Raw genomic sequence first — 17,307 nt, 5'->3', positions numbered from 1 at the left:
ATGGTATGTTTGACAACCCCTCATCAATGTATGCTGAACTTCTTTCGCACCATACATAGCCAACCGTGCCAATCAAGCCTGTGCGCCGTGCACCACCTGAACGCGCAGATCAACGTAAACGGCGCACGAGTTGGGATGTGTTTGTAATTCATCCGATGGAAAAGTCAAACTTTCTTTACATGGAAACCCACCTAGACAGGCACACCACTCGAGAAGGCAACTCTGACGGGTCGACGCTCGTTTGAACGAGAGTCCACGATTATCCCGGATGACGGCTCCGTTTTTATTTCTTAAGTGCCCGTCACGTTCGGCCGGCATCGTGGCCATCGGCTGAAGGAGAAGGATTCCCACTTGTATCTCCTGTCCTGCAGGAACCCAGTGAAACACGCCACATCCCGCAGGAGAGATCCCCTTGGCGAGCAGGGCAAAGAGCTCGTTTAATTTGACAACGAGCGCAATCTGTGCCATCCTCTACCGGCGTGTGCGGAGCATACGAGCCATCGCCACCATCCCGAGGCCCCGAGAGGTGACATTGCCACCCTAACCCACGACCACCGCCCCCCCTCGATCCTAAAAGAAAGGAAAAGCTGAAAGGTAACGTCTCATAAAGTTCCTCTTGACCCAGAAAAACCCAGCAGATAACAAAGTTCCCATGTGGGAGTGTACACAACGAGTGCTTTTTTCCGCAATATATACATACATTCAGGCGCGTGTAGTAGTCGCAAACTTTTGAATTTGGCAACGCAAGTTAAGTATTGAGGAATTCAACGTCCATGCCCAGATCTTACGCTTGGGATGCTTGTGTTTAAATTTGTTCGGCCATGGCTTTGGTTGACGCGATTGTGTAGGTGACGTGATTGTGTAGGTGACGCGATTTTGTTGGTGACGCGATTGTGTAGGTGACGCGATTGTGTTGGTGACGCGATTGTGTAGGTGACGCGATTGTGTAGGTGACGCGATTGTGTAGGTGACGCGATTGTGTAGGTGACATTGTGTAGGTGACACGAGTGTGTAGGTGACATGATTTTGGAGGTGAGCGAGTGCGGGGGGCGACACTTGAGCGTGCCTTGCGAGAGGGGCAGAGGGGCGTTGCAGCCGCTCATTTCCCGTAGCGAGCAAACGGCGATTCCTCCTTAAGGGTGTTCTGAAAGAGAGCGCACACAGACACAGCGTCGTGTGTGTGATCGCGATTTTCGGTCACACGTACGTATCTGTCATGGGGATGTGGAGTGGGGTTGAGGGGGATCCACTTTGGGCGAGTGTTTGCACACTGCTGTTGACTCGCAGTGACGTCAAACCTCCACCTTCATCGAGTTCCTGCTGCTGTGACGTGTGTGGACGTGAACAATGGGGAGACACGCTGCTGCTGCTGCTGCTGCTGTGCACAGTGACAACTCTTTCCCCAAGAAGGACCGTCTAATTTACTACTGTTATGAGCCAAGAATGTCTGTATGGCCCGTGTGTGACGTCACTCCACGTCGACCAGCCCCCCTCATTAATAATCATGAGCAGGTGACGTCCTCCAAATGGACCCCCCCCCCCTCATTAATAATTCGCGGGTGAGTGAGGGCTGTGAGCGTCAACTCACAGCCCTCACTACAAAGGCAGAACCCTCACGTCACGCGATCTCCGTAGCACTATTGAGACATCAAAGTAAAAAGGACGTCATGATGAACAAGGGATTATAACCTTTAAATGAAGTAGGTCTGTGTCACCACGGCCTTACAAAGTGCACACGAATTGATGCAATGAATATCACGTCGCGGTCTGCTTTTCGCTTGCAAGTTTCAGATTTACTGCAGTACACCCGTCCTTGGACAGACAAAAGGCTAGTTGGTGTATATTTGTCGTATATAGTGGACTGTTTTTCTGGGGCATTTAATTTTTCATCCTGAGTCCCAGCGATTTCAAAAAAATGCAGAAATTATTTTGGGAGCCACAGGACACATTAGTGGGCATGTTAGTGGGACTCGGCATAACCATGAAGGGTTCACAGGGGACAGGTTGGGCTGGAGATGGGCGTGGAGTGCAAGGAGGTTTCGGTGGTAGGAGGTGGTAACGCCCCAAAGGCCCGAGAGGTCATGGGGACCAGGTGACAACCTCAGCCACTGCCGTGTGCTCACCATGGGCAGGTCCGTGAGCCGCTCAAACTCGGGCCCCTTCTGCGGACCGAGGTGTCGATAGGCGATGAAGCCGAGAGCGGCGATCACGCCGAGAGACAGCAGCACGATGAGTGCCGTCGCCACGGGCGGGAAGGAGCCGCCCCGGTCATCCACGGTGGCACCTGCATCCGTGGCACACCGGCGCACGTGATGGGGGCGGCGGCGGGGGGTACGGTCACTGGGCGAGGCTTCACGAGCCACCGATTGCCATCGCACCACACCACAGATGGGGGCACCCTTTCCGAAGGCCGAATAGTGCTTTCAAATATTTGACCGGATCAGCAACGCAAAGGATATTTGCACACCACAACCCCGGTAGCTCTCACCATGGCCGGTGGCTACTGCTCAGTGCCACCCGGGAAAATATTCAGTGATAACTTGAAGCCTGGCTAGGCCGCTATGTAATGACTTGTGTGCTCAGATTTACTTGAAACACAACAAATGACCGAGCGTGATAAAACGTAATTAAACACGGTGCTGGCAGGTGGAAAATGTTCCCCTCTGACGCTCGATTCGTGCGACTCGGAGACTTGCGGCGACGGCTAAATGCCGTTTTCAGGGCGATTCGAAGTGGAAGGCCTCACGTGGCTGTTGGCGTGTAAGCCGTACGTCGATCACTCCTGCTTAGAGCCAGGTGAGAGCCGACTGAGACACGGCGAGGACTGTGGCCGGTTGCGTGAAAACACCTCAAATAGTTAAATCTTTAACACTTAAGGTAAGTACAAGTAAAGGGATGAACTTCACGTGTCCTACGCAACCTGCATCTGGGGCTACATATTCGGCTGAAACGTTACAAGTTACAGTTGTGAGATGCCCTGGAAAAATAACTTTGATAACCCACAAACTCATTGCCCACACGGTCGGGTGTTTGTGACAGTAAGCGGATTGAGTGCATATCAATAATTAAGATCGTTGTGCGGCCATCTGTGGGGCGATGGCAATACAAACAACAGCGGGTTGTAGAGGGCACCGATGAAGGTCGCGCGAGTTCTATACACGTGGGGTTATCGGGTTTCTCTTCCCACACCCCTCCGTCGCCGAGCAGAACACGGTGCACTGCTGTCAACTTTAATTGAGGTCCAATTATTAAAGCGAGTTCCATTAAAGCCACCTCAATCGCGTTACATTTCCGACAAAGACCACCTTCAGAGATTTCTGTTAACCGTCTCCCATTGCACCAGCCCTGACCCTAAGTCGACGGTTCGAACCCCGTGCTGAAATGGAACGCTCCCGGAGATCGCTCCAAAGCGCGAAACGTCTTACCCGATTCTCCCGTGCCGTTCACTGGGGGAGAGGGGAAGAAAACGCGCGCACGCACAAGTAAGGCTGGGTGCCGATGGTTCACTCGGCAGACAAACGTGAAAGCCGACCCACGTGGGCCAATGTGCCTCTCCCAAATGCACGTGGCAGAACAGGTGGCAACACCCTGATGCTAAATTAAATTTGATTCTGGGGGTGGGGGCCAAGATTGTTGTTTGTTTTTTGGGAGGGGGGGGGCTCTCTGTTTATAGAATTCAATTTCCCTTAACTTTTTACTCTTTTTTCCATTAACCTTTTTAACCCCGACCCTTGCCCCAATGATGCCAAACACTCCCATCGTTATTCACCCTGCAGGCTATTTCAGTGCTCTTTTGTAAACGTGATAGACGAATTGTAAAGCTAAATCAAAGTTAAAATGAACAAAACGTTTAACTTTGGCTCATAACCCACGGCGATGCAGCAGGTTTTCATTGCCAATTGATCAGGGGCATTTATCAAAGTGCTGCAGGTTTTTTCTTCAACCATTTTAAAGTTATCTATTTGTGTATCTTATATTATATACACATTTATACATATTTATACAGTGCCTTAATCCAAGGCGCTTTAAACGGTTATAAAATTGTACATAATATGATAATGGTTGAAACAAAGAGTGGGGTTATTAAAAGTGGTGATGTAGTTCTGGTGAAGGGAGAACAGGTGGGAGAGGTTAAAAAGGGCAGGGGTAGTGGTAGGTGTAGGGGTAGTGATAGGGGTTGTGATAGGTGCAGGGGTAGTGATAGGGGTTGTGATAGGTGCAGGGGTAGTGATAGGGGTTGTGATAGGTGTCGGGGTAGTGATAGGGGTAGGGGTAGTGATAGGTGTAGGGGTAGTGATAGGGTTAGTGATAGGGGTAGTGATAGGGGTAGGGGTAGTGAAATGGGTCGGGGTAGTGATAGGGGTAGTGACTTGGGTAGGGATCGTGATTTGGGTATGGGTAGTGATAGGGGTAGTGATGGGGGTAGTGATTTGGGTATGGGTAGTGATAGAGGTTGGGGTAGTGATAGAGGTAGTGATTTGGGTAGGGATAGTGATGGGGTTGGGGTAGTGATAGTGATTTGGGTAGGGGTAGTGATGGGGGTTGGAGTAGTGATAGGGATAGTGATTTGGGTAGGGGTAGTGATGGGGGTAATGATAGGTGTAGGAGTAGTGATGGGGGTTGGGGTAGGCCTGGTTATAGCTGGGGGGGGGCAGGGAGCAGCAGTAGCAACATGGGCTGGGGAGAAGAGATGGGGGTTGTTTTAATGGAGGAACGGAAGCAAGTTAGTGAAGATCATTGTTTTACGTGCAGTGAGAGTTTGTACCACTGCACATAAAACTGTACAATATGTGTGTTGAGGAACCCCTTCAATCCAAGGTCCCTAACCCCTCCCCCAGCCCCACGTGAACCCCAGGGCCCAGGCAAGGCCCTCCTCACCTGTGGTCTGGTTGGCCGTGGTGCTGGTGGCCGACGGCTCGCTCCCTGGTACTGGGGTCGGTGCCATCGACGGCGATGCTGCAGTAGAATTTGGAGATGTGGATGCATTTGAAGGTGTAGCGGTGGATGTATTTGTAGGTGTAGCGGTGGATGTATTTGTAGGTGTAGCGGTGGATGTATTTGAAGGTGTGGTGGTGGATGCATTTGTAGGTGTGGTGATGGATGTATTTGAAGGTGTGGTGGTGGATGCATTTGAAGATGTAGTATTGGGTGAAATTGAAGGTGTAGTGGTGGATGTATTTGAAGGTGTGGTGGTGGATGCATTTGAAGATGTAGTATTGGGTGCAATTGAAGGTATAGTGGTGGATGCATTTGAAGTTGTAGTATTGGGTGCAATTGAAGGTGTCGTGGTGGATGCATTTAAAGTTGTAGTATTGGATTCAATTGAAGGTGTCGTGGTGGATGCATTTGCAAGTGTCGTGGTGGATGCATTTGCAAGTGTAGTGGTGGATGTGGCTGAAGTGGATATTGTAGGGGAAGAAAGTGCAGTGGTTGTTGCTATCGAAGCACCTGGGGGCATGGCCGAAGTGGGGACAGCGGTGGCGGCGGTGGTGGTGGTAGCAGCAGAGGTGGTGGCGGCGGTGGTGGTGGCGGCGGTGGTGGTGGCAGCAGCGGTGGTGGTGGCGGTGGTGGTGGTGGTGCTGGGAATCGTCACGGTTGTTATTGTTGTTGCCACCGTGCTGGATGGAACCGCAGTTGATGTCGCCAGTGTAGTTATGGTGGTTTCTGTGAGGGGGTGGTGAGGACAGAAGCGCAGAGTTAAACCCCAACTCCAGGTCACGTGAGTTCAGTGTTCGAATCAGCAAGGGAATGACTCCCGAATGGCTCTACTCAAAGGTTTCCCAGACTCCAGTCCTCGCAACCCACAACGCCTCTGCCTTTCCACGCTCGCCAATCTTTTTTGCGTCTCAGGTACAAAGAGTCTGCGCGCGCTGTGCGCGTCAGATGATTCGTCAACAATATCTCCACGTGATGCGTCGAGCTCCCGATTCAAATTAACACCGGTCTCTACGTCACATGGGAGACGAGCGCGCACGCACGCACGCACACACGACATCTATTCGCAATCATCAGGGTCGTGGAGCGTGTAATGACAGAATATGTATTCGAACGGCGAACACTGATAGACATGGAGAGGCGCGTTGTAGGTCCATGCCAATAATACTGCATTGTGAAGTAACCGCGTGCAATGAGTTGATAATGATCAAGTAATTAACTTGTGAGCCAGGTAAATAAACCCGTTGCTCTGAAACCCGCTGCTCCCTTAAGCGATAAGACCAACTTGGCCTGTGGCACACCGGGAGGTCGGGGAATTGCCGCCCCTTTCGCCAGGCGCGCTAACCGCTGCACTACCGCTCCCCACAGCACACAGCACCCACCGTGTGTGTACACAGCCGGCGACCCGAGTTCGAACACCAGTGACGGGCATCTGTGGGCATCCGTCGTGTTTCTGTGTCGTTTGCTGTTGCTACTTTCTGACCCGCCTCGACTGGACATCATCTGTGAAAAAGAGCTTCATGGCTCATCGGATTTCTCCAGGATAAATACAGATTCTGAACCGGTCCTTGGCCCTTCCCTAGGTCGACCCAGCCTCAAATGAGTACCTGGTGCGGTGTGTAAACATCACCACTGGGGAGACAAATGCGGCCGGGCATCGTGTTGGCCACCCACCCCCTCGTGTGCCGGCCTTCAGAGGTGCTCGCTAACAGCACTTGAAGGTCGGGGGAACGGCCCGCGTCTCGCTCCCACGCCGATGTGGGGGGGGGGGGCATTGTGACGTCACGAAGTCCACGTGACGTGTACGTGTGTCGAGTCAGCGCGTGACTTGAGACGCGGCATTGTGTCGCCCAGGTGGTGAGAACTCCGGGGACCTGGGGAAGAGTCTCGTTTGCACGAGTGACTTGGGGCATTCGTCTGCTGCCGGCAGCGGGTGAACGTGGATATCTGCCGCTGTCTGTCTGTGTGCGATTATCCGAACCGAGCCTGGGCCTCCCCTAGGTCGACTCAGCATCAAATGAGTACCTGCGGCGGTCTGTGAACATCGCCGCTAGGGAGACAAAGGGTGACCCGGGTGTGGTGCTGGCCACCCAACCCCCTCGAGTGCCGTGCCGGCCTTCATAGGTGCTACTCGCTTACAGCACTTGCCCCAACAGTCTGTTAAGGCTATACGGGGGATCTTTGTTCTAATAACAATTGTGTGCTGGACTGTAATTTCTAATTTTGGCAAAATGGAATCCTGACACCGGCAACACAATAACACCCCCCCCCCCCCTATCCTTTTGCGAATGACGTCAGGCGTTTATTAACGTGCACTGTGAAACATCGCAGTGATAACCAGGGCGGCCGCTGGTTTCGAACCGTGAACCTCTGCAATAAGCGGGGAACGCGCGCCAAAAAGTTGCACCCCCCCCCCCCCCCTCATATTTGCCAACCACCATGACGGCGTGAAAAGAGCACAAACACTTATGTAACGATGTGACTAGGCAAGAGGAGGTGGGATGTATAATGGCCTCGGTGCGACCGTGCGAGGCAAATCAAATATTGGGGGGCCCCCACCCTGACCGATTGCCGCACCCACTGGGCTGACAATGTCGTTACTACGTCACTGATGATGTCGTTACTACGTCACTGATAATGTCGTTACTACGTCACTGATAATGTAGTTACTACACCACTGATAATGTAGTTACTACGCCACTGATAATGTAGTTACTACGTCACTGGTAATGTAGTTACTACGTCACTGGTAATGTAGTTACTACGTCACTGATAATGTAGTTACTACACCACTGATAATGTAGTTACTACGCCACTGGTAATGTAGTTACTACGTCACTGATAATGTCGTTACTACGTCACTGATAATCTAGTTACTACGTCACTGGTAATGTAGTTACTACGTCACTGATAATGTAGTTACTACACCACTGATAATGTAGTTACTACGTCACTGGTAATGTAGTTACTACGTCACTGGTAATGTAGTTACTACGTCACTGATAATGTAGTTACTACACCACTGATAATGTAGTTACTACGCCACTGGTAATGTAGTTACTACGTCACTGATAATGTCGTTACTACGTCACTGATAATGTAGTTACTACACCACTGATAATGTAGTTACTACGTCACTGGTAATGTAGTTACTACGTCACTGGTAATGTAGTTACGACACCATTGTGTGTAACTGTGTAACAAAAATGTGTTTTGTTCCTGGGTAGTAAGTGTTATTTCCTAATTGCTTATGACTCAAAAGTAAAGAAAGTTGATGTTATTCCCCACAAACGTTGCTTTTGTGACCAGAACATTGATATTTTGAAATTGTCCTATTTTCAATGAGAAAACGTGTCTTTTCGTTCACATAAAGCACCTTGGTGTCTAAATATTTTCTAGTATTTTTTTTATTACTTTAGTATAAATACATGTTAATTTTAATTCAAATGTTTTTTTTCTGACTTTATGTAAACGAAAAGACACAAATTCGCCCGTTTTCTCATTGAAAATAGGACAATTTCAAAATATCACTGTCCTGGTCACAAAAGCAAAGTTTGTGGGGAATTATAGCCACTTTCTGTACTTTGTATGCATAAGCAGTCTTTCCGACAGACCTGTTCTTCACCTGAGGACTGCTGCTTGCGTCGTGGCCGAAACGTCGTGAGAATTGTATTTTATTATGTTTTATTTTTAATCTTTTATTATTTCCCTTCTACGTGACTTTACCGAACTGTGCGCATGGGCGCTGTTGTTGACTGTTGCACGCTCAGCACTTCTCAGCAGTGACGTCGCCTTGCCGAACGATTTATTTTTGATTAAGAAAAAAAAACCCCACCAAAAATTACAGTCGCCTTGTGTGTGTTTTGTCGTGTGCGCGTGCGTCCACAGTCTTGCGGTTGTGTCTCTAAGGCGCATTTACAGAGACGGTGGATATATTGCCGTAGGATTCTAGATTTGAGGCTTTCGTGACTGCAAGGATTCATACTCTTAGGTTTTTTCGTTAAAGTCGCGTAGGTAACAAATAAAAAATAAAAATAATATAAATAATAATACTTTTACTTCTACTATTATTTTTTTTACCTACGTGACTTTACCGAAAAAACCTAAGAGTATTGCCGTAGGATTTGTACCGATTTTGCTGCGAGGTTGACCCACCAGCAGCAGCAGCAGCTATCGGGCACAGCACATTGGGTTCGTGAACGCATCTGTGCGGAACTGTTTACAAATCGTGTTCATCCGTGTCTGTACGCGTGGCGTTGGGAGTCTTTACGGGGGGGGGGGCCGCATTCTCATCATAGACACACTCGCTGACAGCACTTGCCCCAAAAGTCTATGAAGGCTATAGGGGATATCTTTGTCTTTGGTCTCCTTCCACCGCACCGTGGACCCGGTGAGGATTTAGCGAGTGCAGGAATTGGAGTAAAGATAGCGCGGTCAGGTCCTGCAATTTTCATATCGGGGCTGTCTGACACATTCGATCACTATTGAGTCGCGACAGAGCCAACACGGGTGGCGTGTAGCAACGTATCGACAAGGATCGATTCTAGCAACTCGCTCCTCGACGGGATTTCTGGTGAAAAATAAACAACATAACCACTGGAGCCATGCACTTTTGAATCAACATTGACAACCCATTTCACCTGAACTCCTTTTTGTGTTTATTTATATTTTTACGTGTCTTGATTTTATAGGAAGGACTACCTTAGTTTAATTTATACTGTAAAGTACTGCGATGTGCTCTTTAGTGCTGAGGTGAGTTGTCACTCCTTCCCCCGCACCTCCGATTAGCACGGTTGGTTACGTACGGTGCGAAAGAAGTTCAACGTACATGCATCGCACTGGGACTCATCGGCATCGTATCTGCTGCTGTACGCCAGTGCCCAATGAACCCCTCCCTCGATCCCTCTCTCTCTCTGTGTGTAGCCCGAGGATGCACAACGCGTGGCTGCTGCTGCTGCTACAGGCAGCCCCCCCCCCCCCGACAACACACAATGGACGAGTTGCTCATCCCATCACTCCCCGCGTCGGCCGAGACGTTTCTGCTGACACGCGTTCCTCTGTGCGCACGTGTGCGTACAAGTGTACACGTGTGTACAAGTGTATGTGTGTTGTGTACACGTGTGTACAAGTGTATGTGTGTTGTGTACACGTGTGTACAAGTGTATGTGTGTTGTGTACACGTGTGTACAAGTGTATGTGTGTTGTGTACACGTGTGTACAAGTGTATGTGTGTTGTGTACACGTGTGTACAAGTGTATGTGTGTTGTGTACACGTGTGTACAAGTGTATGTGTGTTGTGTACACGTGTGTACAAGTGTATGTGTGTTGTGTACACGTGTGTGTCTGTACACACACACACACGTGCAAGTGTACACGTGTGTGTGTGTGTGTACACGTGTGTGTGTGTGTACACACACGGTGCTGTGTGATGTGGGGTGCGGTAGTGTAGAGGTTAGTGCTACGCTGCGCTACGAACCCAGCGACCCGAGTTCGATTCCCGCTCACGGCCAACACCAGTGACGGGCATCTGTGGGCATCTGTCGTGTTTCTGTGTCGTTCGCTGTTGCTACTTTCTGACCCGCCTCGACTGGACATCATCTGTGAAAAAGAGCCTCATGGCTCCTCGGATTTCTCCAGGATAAATAGAGATTCTGAACCGGTTCTTGACCCTTCCCTAGGTCGACTCAGCCTCAAATGAGTACCTGGTGCGGTGTGTAAACATCACTGCTGGGGAGACAAAGGCGGCCGGGCATCGTGTTGGCCACCCACCCCCTCGTGTGCTGGCCTTCATAGGTGCTCGCTAACAGCACTTTCCCCAACAGTCTGTTAAAGGCTACACCTGTATTTGGGATACTTTGTATCTGTACACGCGCCTCCGCTCACGATTCCCGCTCCCCTATAATGGTGAATGGTGATGGTGTGGCCAGGATTATTGTTGCTTTGTGATTATGGTTACATTCGGAACGAAACGCACACAAAAGTACGTCGACCGGGGAGATGGAGCAATGAAATCAGCTCCTCGCGTAGAGAGGCAGGTGCCGTGTGGGTCATCACATCGCAGGATCGCGAGAGCGGACTGCGACCATCATCCAACAGTGGTTGAGTGATGATGATGATGAAGGTAGATACTGGATTCTATTTCGGTTTGCGTAGCGAAAGCGGAACTGAACGATTATTATTTTATTTTTTCATGGAAGAACAAAGCGTTTAAAAGAAAACATCTCGTATGCAAGGGTCTCCAGAGCGTCGAGTGACGCGTACACAGCCGAGCAGCTACGATGAGCTTAGGTGAGAGGGTGGGTAGGTGAGTGGGTGAGAGTGGGTAGGTGAGTGGTTGAGAGTGGGTAGGTGAGTGGGTAGGTGAGTGGGTAGGTGAGTGCTCCGAGTCAGGTGTCAGGGTCAGGGTCAGGGCCGGAGCTACTTAGGGTGAGGGATATGGGCTCGGAGGTTTGCCGTAGGTTACCCTCAGGGTTAACTTTAATAGTCAGGAATCTCGGAGGGTAAGGTTTGGGGCGAGTTGTAAGTCAGATACGCGCAGCGCACTCTGCGTGCGAGTCTCAGGGGTGGGTTTGGGGGGTGAGTTTCAGCTAAGATCGGCGCTTTATTTCGGCCGTGACAGTCCGGATCGCTCTTTCCCGTGCGCTTTGTTCGGACCGCGCATCCACCTCGACTCATTCTGTCCTCGCGATGCTGAGCTTGCCAGGATCATAGCAACATATGGTCAAACACTGCCGGTCCATTGGGACAGATCGACATACCGCGTGAACTCCAGCCGCAGTGCCATACACACCTAATAATCCCCGCCTCGCAGGTCGGCCGCGCCGCGTTCGCGACAACATTTCGAGCGAGAAACGAATCCCTCGGGTCGCGCGCACGCAGTTCGCGTCGAGCGTGCGGGAGAGGCTGCGTTAGCCCAAGTGTCTGCGGGGTGGGTGGTGCAGGAGGGGGGTGCCCAGGGGGTCACTCACGGGCGTCTGCGAGGGGGTGCAGCCAGACTCCAAGAGCGAGCACGAAGATCCACGCGGCGGTGCGCATCTTCGCTGCGCTGTGATCCAGGCGGGCGAGGGCCGACGGTTCGCGTCCCTACCCGAGACGGGACGGAGGAGGAGGAGGGCGAGTGGGGAACGGGCAAGAGGGGGTGCCCCCGCGGTTATCCGTCGTCGCCTTAGCCCTGGCTGCGATGGACCGAGTGATGGGAGTGACGATGGGAGTGTGCACGGCGGAGTGGCGCTGCGTGGGGCATCATCATCATCAGCAGGTCGCGTGGGCGCGCGTCATCGCCGCTTGTACACGTGTAACTAGGGCGGGCGTGACTTGGAATTCCTCGCGCGTGTGTCTGGGTGTGTCTGGGGGTGCGTGTGTCTTGGTGTGCGTGTGTCTGTGTGTGACTGTGTGTGTGTGTCTGGGTGTGCGTTTGGGTGTGCGTGTCTGGGTGTGTGTGTGTGTCTGGGTGTGCGTCTGTGTGTGTCTGTGGGTGTGCGTGTCTGTGTGTGTCTGGGTGTGCGTGTGTGTGTGTGTCTATGTGTGTCTGGGTGTGTGTGTGGGTGTGTCTGTGTGTGTGTGTGTGTCTGGGTGTGTGTGTGTGTGTCTGGGTGTGTCTTTGCGTGTCGAGGGAGCGGTGGTGCCGCATTGCGCTACGAACCTGGTGACCCGAGTTCGATTCCCGCTCACGGCCGGCACCAGTGACGATTATAGGAACCGGTCCTTGTCCCTTCCCTAGGTCGACTCAGCCTCAAACGAGTACCTGGTCCTGTGTGTAAATATCGTCACTAGGAAGACAAAGCCAGCCGGGCGTGGTGCTGGCCTTCATATGTGTTCGCTAACAGCACTTGCCCCAAAAGGTCTTTGTGTCCGCGCGCTTTCGTGGGTGTGTATACGTAATGTGTTTGTGTATACTTAATGTGTCTGTGTATACTTAATGTGTCTGCGTCTGTGTGCGGTGGCAGAGTGGTGAGCGAACACACAACCCGAGTTCCATTTCACGGTCAACAGCGGCCGGCCCCACTCTCGACGTGGGCTACACGGGGGATCTTTGTCTCTTGGGCATTTATGCACTTTTCTTTGGACATGTCTTTGTATGCGTCCCTCGGTGTGTCTGCGATTGAGTGAGTGTGTGTGTGTTTTGTTTCTGGGTGCATATGTGGGGGGGGGGGGGGGGTAGTGCAGTGGTTAGCGCAGCGCGCCACGAACCCCGGTCACCTAAGTTCGATTCCCGCGCACGGCCAACATCGGTGACGAACACCTGAACTGGTCTTGAACACCCCCAAAGTCCACTCGGGACTTCAAGCGAGCAGCTGCCGCGGGGTGTACACATCAGCAGCAGGCGTGGCTCTGCCCACTTCGGCACCTACAGGGGAGGGAGGGGCCCTCATCCAGCAGTGGATTGACACAGAGGGCTGCACGTGTAGGTGGAGGTCGCTGGGGTTATATTGTGCTGCGTATTTGGCGAGGTAGACCCGGGCTACAGAGAAGCAAACACAAAAGCAGTTACACTATGAGATCTCTTTTACCAGTGGCAAAATATAATGGTAGGTTTTTACCCTTTTAACTGGTACAAAACTGACACCTTTATTCAAGGCATCATGTTTGCAATGACCACAACACAAGTAGTCAATAAAGCAAACAAAAAGAAGCAACTCTGATAAGGATAATAATATGCACTGTCCTTGAAGTTGATTGGCCCACACCCGAGACGGCTTTCTTTAGAGCCTAGTCCCCATTGGTGTAGGGCCAAATGACACCAGAAGGCGTTCAATACAATACAGTTACAGTATTGTATTGAACAAACGAGCCATACAAACACACACCCACACAATACGTGCGAATACAACACAAACGCAGTTAATCGATCCCAGGCTAATGTATACTACTTCTCTGTATGTTATCTTTTTCAAAAGGAAATTCAACAAAGAACCACACACGAGAAAAAACCCACCAATCCTCAAACAACCCAAACCCGAAGTGTACCCATGTCACGTCTCTGCGTGGGCAGCAGGAGGAAGGGTCCAAAGTGAAAACCCACGAGCATCATCCCGAATCTCGCTGTCTCGAACATCACCATGGCAGACACACGAAGGGAGGCGACCCGCGAGGACGTCCCCTGCGGAGACGGAGCGATGCGACTCGCTCGGACGGAGCGATGCGACTCGCTCGGACGCAGCTCCCCCGCGAGGATTGATCGTCTGCATGGGGTGACGGCTTGGGAAGGCTTTCATTCAGCAGTGGATCGATCACGCCCGGTGATGGGGAGGTGCAGCTTTGTGGGGACTGATCCGTCAAGTTCTGTATGCTGGGAGTCACTCATTGGGCCATAATTACAAGTTAAACAATTCATTCATGTCACCGCCAAAGTAAGTTTCCCCAGGCTACAAAGCACCCAAGGCCCTCCCCCTCCTGCCCCCCTCCCTCCCGATACGTTCCATTCATTGGCTACCACATTCTGATGAGCTCCCCCCCCTCTCCTCCCCCCTTCAACTTGCTTATAAGGGATTACTTCTTGAATCATTGCCTCACTTGATGCAGCTATTTCGGCTGTGACGGTCCCACCTGATGACGGAGACTTGTGTTGCCTCCGAAACGTCGTGATTTTTGTTTTATTTTATTTTCATTAATTTTGATGTTTTACCTACATGGTGACTTTACCGAAAAAACCTAAGAATATCATCTTAGACAAACAAAATGTATGTATTGATTGAGTGTACAGTAATAAATTTCGATTTAAAGCTTTCGTGACTGCAGGGATTCATCTTCTTGGTTCTTTCGGTAAAGTCACGTAGAAGGGAAATAATAAAATAATAAAATAAAGCATAATACAATAACTATTTTATTATGTTTTATTTGTATTATTAACCAAGAAGATGTACAGTAATAGTCAAGCAGCTGATCGATGAGCTCACGTGCGGGAGTGAGATGGCTTGCGGCATCGCAGGAGCACGATGATATTGACGACTTCGTCTAGCAGTGGATAGGTCATGGCTCGTCACGACACGTGAGCAGTGGCTAATGGCTGGCGCAGCGTGTGGGATGTAACACACGCACTCGCGCGGGGCGTTTTGTTCGTGGTTGAGTGATGATGATGATGATGGTTGTTAACAACGCCATCGACAAATACGAGAACCGGTCCTGAGCCTCCCTTAGGTCGACTCACCCTTAAGTGAGCACCTGGCCCCGCGTGGTGCTGACCACACAATTCCGTCATGTGCTGTGTTGGCCTCCGTAGATACTTGCGAATGGCGAGCACTTGCCCCAACGTTCTGTCGAGACTATACGGGGGAGGGGGGATCTTTGTCTTTGCGTGTGAGTGGCTGAGTGCCTTGAGGCTTTGTGACCTTCATGTGCAGGAGTGAATCGCGAGCCACGGACTCTTTGAGGGCCTCGAATCGTGGCCGCGGCACATTTCACCTGTGCAGGAATGTGCTGAGCAGGAGCGTGTCAGGGAGGGGCGTGGAGGCACGGGAAACGCGCACGCCCATGCCTCGGACCTGTGGCTTATAAGTTCAAATTAATAGAAGTAAAATAAAAATAAAATAAAAATCACGACGTTTTGGAGGCAACACAAGCTTCCGTCTTCAGGTGGAACCGTCACAGCACGATTGCTGTATCATACAGCTGATCGCTGTATCATACAGCTGTATGATACAGCAATCGTGCTGTGACGGTTCCACCTGAAGACGGAAGCTTGTGTTGCCTCCGAAACGTCGTGATTTTTATTTTTATTTTACATTTATTAATTTAAAAATTTTACCTACGTGACTTTACCGACAAAACCTAAGAATATGAATCCTTGCAGTCACGAAAGTTTCAAATCTAGAACTATAAGTTCAACACCATTACGACACGGCCGTGCAAGGCCATTGTTTCAAAACGTCGGGTTTTGTCTGTCCTTCACGCTGCCACTGCTAGGATGTTTGCTTTTATTTACAGACATTTCCTGCTTAATTCCCACACCGAGGTTTAAACGTCTCGCCCAATATTTCCCCAGGAGGCTGGGACATGACGAGTAGCCACGACCAGGGCGGGATTTGCACTGGATGTTGGTGTGCGGGGATGTGGACATATTTTCCGGATGAAATTAAATCCCCACCTCTACTCGACCAACGTGGCTTTCGGCTGTGAAGAGTGGGAAGAGTGCTGACGTGACGGTGTCTGCTTGCTCTGCTCTGCTGTTCCCCTTGTCACGCATGCAGAAGACATTTCCACCGCCCATCAACTGTCACGATTCGTGGGCACGATTATAATTGACTTAAAGCTTTCGTGACAGCAGGAATTCATATTCTTTGTGTCTTTAGGTAAATTCACGAAGATAGGTTTAAAAAAAAAATACATTGTAGCTTGACGTGGCGGTATTTGCTTATCAACATCACCAAACCTTATCAAAGAAAACGATTATAAATGTTTCGGATTTTCTTGTATGGTTTATTTCTTTTTTGAACAGCTTCTGTACTGTCTTGTTTATATAACCGAGCTCTCAACCCGGCGAGCCGAGTTCCAATTCTCAGCCACGGCTGATATCAATGGCGAGTGATGTCCGAACTGGTCATTGGCATTTTCCAAATCACATTGACCAGCGTGGTGATGGCCAAACAACCCCCACAACTGTCACAGTATGAAATAAGTGGGGGAGGGGAGCGTCTTGTGGCTCTTCATCCAGCAGTAGATTGACACAGTGCTGTCCTGTTAATGGTATCACAACTGTTGACATTATGAGACCTCCTTTACCAGTGGCAAAATATAGTAGTAGGTTTTTACCCTTTAAACTGGTACAAAACTGACACCTTTATACAAGGCATCATGTTTGTAATAACCGCAACACAAGCAGTCAAAATGCAAACAAAAAGAAACAACTCTGATAATGGTAATGATATGCACCGTCCTTGAAATTGATTGGTCCACACCCGAGACAGCTTTCCTTAGAGCCTAGTCGCCATTGGTGTTGGACCAGATGACGCCAAAAGGCGTACAACTCAAAAACAGTGCACTATCAGAGCATTGAGAGCTCGGGGTAAGCATTTACGCTATGATACCTCCTTTACCAGTGGCAAAATATAGTAGTAGGTTTTTACCCTTTAAACTGGTACAAAACTGACACCTTCAGAGGGGACCTGCTACATTGGGATGAGAATCTGGCCTCGTATGGGAGGAAACCAGAGGAGCATGAGAAGCCCCACCACGCAAACGAAGAGGACAGCCACACAACGCTCTGCACAGATGGAGTCAATTCGCAAGATATTCTTAGGTTTTTTGGGTAAAGTCACGTAGGTAAAAATTTTTAATTAATACAAGTAAAATAAAAATAAAATAAAAATCACGACGTTTCGGAGGCAACACAAGCTTCCGTCTTCAGGTGTCGTGCTGTGACGGTTCCACCTGAAG

At 50.2% G+C, this 17,307-nt stretch overlaps 1 protein-coding gene across 1 annotated transcript; it reads right to left on the bottom strand.

Moving 5' to 3' along the window:
- Window positions 1-130: 130 nt before the first annotated feature.
- On the bottom strand, window positions 131-12,224 carry LOC144726765 (uncharacterized). Its single transcript, XM_078605656.1, has 6 exons — window positions 11,904-12,224; window positions 5,449-5,664; window positions 4,879-4,956; window positions 3,426-3,446; window positions 2,124-2,284; window positions 131-1,144 (listed from the first exon to the last, which is right to left on the bottom strand). Exons 1-6 carry the CDS (start codon window positions 11,968-11,970, stop codon window positions 1,100-1,102), a joined length of 588 nt encoding a protein of 195 aa, XP_078461782.1. The 5' UTR covers window positions 11,971-12,224; the 3' UTR covers window positions 131-1,099.
- Between the last annotated feature and the right edge of the window lie 5,083 nt (window positions 12,225-17,307).

Source organism: Lampetra planeri, chromosome 24 (assembly GCF_965212315.1).
Source record: "Lampetra planeri chromosome 24, kcLamPlan1.2.h2, whole genome shotgun sequence".
NCBI lineage: Eukaryota > Metazoa > Chordata > Hyperoartia > Petromyzontiformes > Petromyzontidae > Lampetra > Lampetra planeri.
Note: the sequence above shows the minus strand (reverse complement) of the source record. Positions and strands in the feature narration are given on the sequence as shown.

What these genes read in the sequence shown, in the direction of transcription:
- LOC144726765 (XM_078605656.1), bottom strand. Translation starts at nt 11,970, where the DNA reads ATGCGCACCGCCGCGTGGATCTTCGTGCTCGCTCTTGGAGTCTGGCTG. An exon ending in GCACCCCCTCGCAGACGCCC is followed by an intron (nt 5,665 to 11,903) that starts GTGAGTGACCCC and finishes ACCCCCTCACAG; the next exon opens with AAACCACCATAACTACACTG. An exon ending in GAACGGCACGGGAGAATCGG is followed by an intron (nt 2,285 to 3,425) that starts GTAAGACGTTTC and finishes CCACGGATGCAG; the next exon opens with GTGCCACCGTGGATGACCGG.